General features: G+C 60.9%; 1 protein-coding gene across 1 annotated transcript in view; it reads left to right on the top strand.

The window, feature by feature from the left end:
• Positions 1–6,000, top strand: part of COL4A2 (collagen type IV alpha 2 chain) — a 169,918-nt gene extending 163,918 nt beyond the window's left edge. Inside the window, exons 43-48 of the mRNA XM_034665466.1 lie at positions 73–171; positions 512–658; positions 817–933; positions 1,564–1,755; positions 2,903–3,189; positions 5,038–6,000. Coding sequence (XP_034521357.1) covers positions 73–171; positions 512–658; positions 817–933; positions 1,564–1,755; positions 2,903–3,189; positions 5,038–5,295 — 1,100 coding nt within the window. The 3' untranslated portion in view covers positions 5,296–6,000. The remainder of the gene's footprint in view (positions 1–72; positions 172–511; positions 659–816; positions 934–1,563; positions 1,756–2,902; positions 3,190–5,037) is intronic.

The raw sequence follows: 6,000 nt of genomic DNA on the forward strand, positions 1-6,000 counted from the left end.
GCGGCACTGGTCAGGGATGGCTGGAGTCCCCAGCCAGACAGGCGAGGCCTGCAAGTCCTGCTTGTCTTGAAGGGCCCAGAGGGGAGCCGGGATTCATGGGAAACACAGGAGCCACCGGGACTGTGGGCGACAGAGGCCCCAAGGGACCCAAGGGAGACCGAGGCCTTCCAGGTAAGTGGCCATTCGCACCCCTGCAGAGCCCCCATCTCAGGCTGGCTGCCACCAGGAGTGGGTCTCGGGACTATCCCTGCCTCTCAGGCTTGGGGACCCCTCTAAGGGCACCCTCTGTCATGGGGACCTACCGTCGCCCCCACTGGAACGTGGTGAGTGACATGAATTGCCGAAAGGGCTGAGCGACCTCTCGGGTTATTATCCATCTCGTCTCTGGAGACCAGGATGGTTCTGGAAACCTCCACCATTGGGTTCAACGGATAAAACAATGGAACACAGATGGGAGCAAGAAAGCGAAGGGGTTCTCTTGTGCCAACTGGGCTTTCTTTTCCCTTTCCAGGTGCCCCTGGTTCCGTGGGATCCCCTGGGATTGCAGGAATCCCCCAGAAGATTTCCGTCCAGCCGGGGCCAGTGGGTCCGCAGGGAAGGAGAGGCCCCCCGGGGGCGCAGGGAGAGATGGGGCCCCAGGGCCCCCCAGGAGAACCAGGTGGGAGCCCTGCTGCCGAGCCACCGGGGAAAGGCTCCTTTTCCCATTTGCTTTGTCTTCACTTGGGTTTTCCGGCTGAAAAGCCTTGTTCAGCAGCAGTGATGCTGAACGTCGTCACTCGTCCCGTGCTAGTCACGCTTGTTTCTGTGGCCCTGCAGGTTTCCGCGGGGCTCCCGGGAAGGCGGGGCCCCAGGGGAGAGGTGGTGTGTCTGCTATTCCCGGATTCCGAGGAGACCAGGGGCCCATGGGACAGCAGGGGCCGGTGGGCCAGGAAGGTGAGTGATGGACGGCGAACGGACTGTGGTATTCGGGGAGGGATGAAGGAAAGTCAAGACCAGCAGAGAGGAGAGGCCAAGGCAGCAGCAGCGGTGGGACAGCCTGTGAGGAAGTGATGACAAGTGACAGTGTCCATGGAGGGGAAGGGTACAGCCTTTCTGGATCAGCCAGGACGGCGGATTCAAATGTTTGAAGGGTCACCTTGCTGAAAGGCAGACTGGACGTTCTGCTGGGCTCTGGGGGCAGAATCGCCCCTGGGCGGGTGTCATGGGAGGCAGATTTCTAACCCAGAAATGGCCCACGTGTGCAGTGAGCTGCCTGTCCCGAAAGGTCCTCCCAGGGGGGCCTGGCTCCCGGGGCAGAGGAGACCTGTGTGTTGGGTGGGCACTGGACTGCAGCGCTCTGAGCCCTTCTGGCTCCAAGTGTTGCAACACCCGGCCCCTGGCTCAGGCCGCTGGTGGATCAGGTCGTCCACAGGAGGCTTTCCGTCTGCAAGGGGCGGAGCCAGTGCGGGCTGGGCTTTGGGGAGAAAGCAGGCAGCAGCCTCAAGAACCGAGGATGTCAGCCACATGCCGTGGGCTGAGGTCCACGCAGCCACTGGAAGGCGGCCGCTGTCTCTCGGGTTCCAGGGGAGCCGGGCCGCCCGGGGACCCCCGGCCTGCCGGGCATGCCGGGCCGCAGCGTCAGCATCGGCTACCTGCTGGTGAAGCACAGCCAGACGGACCAGGAGCCCATGTGCCCCGTGGGCATGAAGACGCTGTGGAGCGGGTACAGCCTCCTGTACTTCGAAGGCCAGGAGAAAGCCCACAACCAGGACCTGGGTAGGTACCGCCGCCGTGCCTGGGCCGGCCCACGAGCTTCTGCAGGCACTCGGACGGCCCAGCCCCTCCTGACCCAGGGCACCAGCAGTCCACACCCTGGGGCTGCAGAAAAGACTAATGACCTTTGAAAGCTCTAAACCTCAGTCACGGCCCCAGCGGCCTGCGCAGCTCCGGTGTGCTCTCCTGGTGCCGCCCCCCGCCCCCCACCCGGGGTGCTGGCCCTGCTCCCTGCAGACCACCAGCTGCTTCGGCAGCTCTGAAAGCGGGCTGGGGCGAGGCCGGGTCTCACGCAGAAACCCCGGGAGAGCAGATACGAATGTGTGTGCACAGATGTATTCATGTAAGCCTGGTCACCAGAAGGAATTAAACTGACTTCCAAGCACACAGAAGGCATGTGGCAAGCACCCGCTAGAAGGAGGGGTGTGCGGGGAGGGCGCCTTTGTGGCGTCTGTGGCGGGACGGTGGTGGGGAACCTGTCTGGCAGAACCCCGATGGTTTGTGCTCGTTCCTGTCTACACGTTCTGCCTCCAAACGAAGTCTAACAGAAACGAAAGCGGGGCCGAGGCAAGCAGGGCCGGGCCTACGCTGCAGAGTGGGGAACAGGCCAGGGGCAGGCCCCAGAGCGCGGGCGGGCTTGCTGCGGGTGCTGCACGGTGGGCTCTAAGCTCGGGCAGTGCCTGGGAGGTCGGAAGCCGGCTCTGCTCAATCCTCACTCCGGCCCACCCTGAGAGAGTCGACCTCAGTACCTGGCGCTGTGGAATTACCTGGGGGAGGAAGGGGTGCAGCCAGCAGTCCTTCTAGGCGGGCCCCTCAGGGTGTGGTGAGCCAGGCCCTCGTCTGGGATCCCATCAGGGGATTCTTAGGGCTGGGGCATTAAGACCCCCCACCACAGGCCTCCGCCAGGGTGCTCGTTCATAAAGACCCGCTCCCTGCCAACCAGGCCTCATCCAGAGGCAAGCGTGAGAACTTCTAAAAGGACAGGGCCGTCTGCTCCGAAACAAGGAATTGCTGGGCTCAGTCTGGTCCCCCGGGCAGGTCTGAGCTCCGCCAGGCGGCTGCTGGGCGGGGATTGACATGGGGCCTCGGGACCTGCCCAGGCCTGGGGAGCAGCACCCCAGCCCCGTTCAGCAGTGACCCCTCTCCACAGGTCTGGCGGGCTCCTGCCTGGCTCGGTTCAGCACCATGCCCTTCCTGTACTGCAACCCCGGTGATGTGTGCTACTATGCCAGCCGAAATGACAAGTCCTACTGGCTGTCCACCACCGCCCCGCTGCCCATGATGCCTGTGGCCGAGGAGGACATCAAGCCCTACATCAGCCGCTGCTCCGTGTGCGAGGCCCCAGCCGTCGCCATAGCGGTACACAGCCAAGATGTCTCCATCCCCCACTGCCCAGCCGGATGGCGGAGTCTGTGGATTGGATACTCCTTCCTCATGGTACGTAGTACTTGCCCACTTTCTCTCTGAGCTTGGAACTGGGTGAAAATCTAGTTCCTCTCACCAAACACACCCTGCCTAGGGAAGCAAGAACAGCTGCCTTTGTAAGAATAATCACACAGGACAGTTGTTCAGGTTGTGCACTGCACAAGGGTGGCTGGCCCAGGAGATGAGAGCAGGAATACAGCCTGCAATTTTGCCTGCACTTTGCTAACTGGGCCATGTTAGGCATGGGCTGCCCCCACCCAGAAGGGGCCCATTAACTTGCCACCAGGACTTTATGCGGGGTGTAATGAGGATAAACTGGGCTACCATGATAGCAACCCCAAAGTTTTCTTGCTTACTCTGCCATGGCAGGGAGAAAGGAAAGTCCAGCGGGGAGAGTGGGCCTTCTGTTGCATTGATAGTTATTATAAGTGTCAGAACTCCAACTATATTGACTAGATGCCCAATGTGTTAAATATTTCATAAATTATATAAATATCTGTAAGTTGTAGGAAAAGATAAATTTGCTGTTTTACTGTTTTTAGAAGTATTAGTGCTGCAGTCATTTGAAGCAACAGAATCCTGTGTTTTGTGCAAAGACAGGCAAGCTGTCTACTTCTCAAGGTCACTCTATAAGGTGACTTCTGAGGACAGACAGGAAAACCCCTTTGGGTTGCACGTGTCCATCAGGGGGCCTCCGCGTCAGAGGAGTAAGCTGCGGTCCCTCAGATTTTTAAACCTGCATTAGAAATTCAAAAATAAGAACTGAGCTGCTCCTTTGCAAAGGGAGTGATGTGGCCACAGCTCTGAGTCTCCCGGCAGGGCGCTTCCTCCTGACCGCGGCTGGACGGCTCCCTCCCGCTGTCCTTCCACTCTGCCCGGCCAGGCCTCCGCTCCTTCACACCAAGGGCAGCGCGGCGGCTCTGGGCTGGGGGGCTCCTGCGTTCTGGGAGCGGGAGACTCCAAGGCTGTTTGTTCCTCTGGTTTTGTGTAGAGAGGTTAAGCCAGGTTCCCTGCCCAGCGCATCCCAGCACAGTCTCCCGTGCTCCCCGGAACCCGTAGCTGAGAGCACTCTCGTTGCACAAAGCTCGGCCTGCGCCTCCAAGCCAAATGGCGCGTGTCTGCTGCGCCTCCCGTGCGCCTTAACAAGGGCTGCGGCATTGATGAGACCAGGAGAAAGGGTCCCTCTGATTGGAACAATAACTATCACACAAGTTAGGCGTTGGTCACAGACAAATCAGCAAGTGGGGGTTTTCCAAACCACTCCCATCCGCTCTTCATAAACACAAGCTGTGGAGGCGCCCAGAGGGGCCACTGTCTTTGGTCCTAATTTTTACCTTCCCGACCTCACAGGCCGACCCTCACGTTGACTTTATTTTTCCTTTAAAAAAGGTCACATTTTGGGGTCTCTCCTGCCAGGCAAGCACTTCATTCTTTGGGTGGGTGATGCGGGAGACAGTATTTTCCCCCAGATGAAGTCAGCCGCATCCACTGGCGATAACCTGCTTCTGTTGTTGTTCTTTTTTTTTTAATAATATTTTTTATTATATTATGTTAGTTACTTAACCACACATGGTGGGCGTCGGCTTACGTCCCTGGACCCGCACCTGCCGCGCCTGTGCCGGGGGCTGCGGTCCGCGGGCCCGCCACACCCCGCTAGCCACGCCCCTCCCCCGCTTAGCCACGCCCTGCCCTGCTTAGCCCCGCCCCTAGCCTTAAAGAGAGCAAGGCAGGCGGGCTGGCTGTGTGGGGACGAGGGCAGGTGCGCCGGGTCCCGGGTGCGGGGAGGGGCGGAGTGCAGCCGAGCCCCCGGGCCGCCCCGATGGGCGCGCTCACCGCCCTGCCCTGTGTCCCTCTGCGCAGCACACGGCCGCCGGCGACGAAGGTGGCGGCCAGTCGCTGGTGTCGCCGGGCAGCTGCCTGGAGGACTTCCGCGCCACGCCCTTCATCGAGTGCAACGGGGGCCGCGGGACCTGCCACTACTACGCCAACAAGTACAGCTTCTGGCTCACCACCATCCCCGAGCAGAGCTTCCAGGGCGCGCCCTCGGCCGACACGCTCAAGGCGGGGCTCATCCGCACGCACATCAGCCGCTGCCAGGTGTGCATGAAGAACCTGTGAGCGGCCGCGCGCAGCCGGGGCCACTGTGGTGCTTACTCTTAACTTATTACCTCGGAGGACGCTCCAGAACGGATCTCCTTCCTTTCTTGAAGATCCGTGGAAAGGCTACCAAAGGCATCCGGCACCGGCGCGAACACCAAACAGCCCCGGTCGCGCGCAGGTGCCGGCCCCCCCCCGCCGCAGGGGCTGCTCCCGCCCCAGCTCCCCCGCCCCGCCGCACTAGACCGTCACGCACTAGGCGTCGCTAGCTTCCTCCTGTACCCGTGCAGTCACTGTGCTTCCGGGCGCCCCCGACCGCCTGCCCAACTCACTGAACCGGGCGGTGTAGGTAAAGGAGGCCGACGCAGCCCAGGGCTCCTGAACTTGCCGCCGCGGTCCCACTGCACCGGCAGCTCTGTTTTCTCCCAAAGACCACCGTTGCGAATTCGAGTCCGCTCAGGAAGGCCACGTGTGCCTTTTATTTTAAAAGACTTCGATGGTCCCGCCCAGCTGCCTTCCCCCACGTCCTTACAGACCACCAGGTTTGGCCCAACTCAGCCGACCTTCCGGCACCTGTTGTCAGCCACGCCACCTGGCGGCACCCTCGAGAATCCACGGCCCCAGGTGGCCCCGGGGACGGACCCTCTTTCCTTGGTGACTTGTACGCCTCTGACTTATCTAACCTCTGTAACGACCACAGAATAAAAGTTGGTTTTAAACTTTTTA

Source organism: Ailuropoda melanoleuca, chromosome 7 (genome assembly GCF_002007445.2).
Source record: "Ailuropoda melanoleuca isolate Jingjing chromosome 7, ASM200744v2, whole genome shotgun sequence".
Classification (NCBI taxonomy): Eukaryota; Metazoa; Chordata; class Mammalia; order Carnivora; family Ursidae; genus Ailuropoda; species Ailuropoda melanoleuca.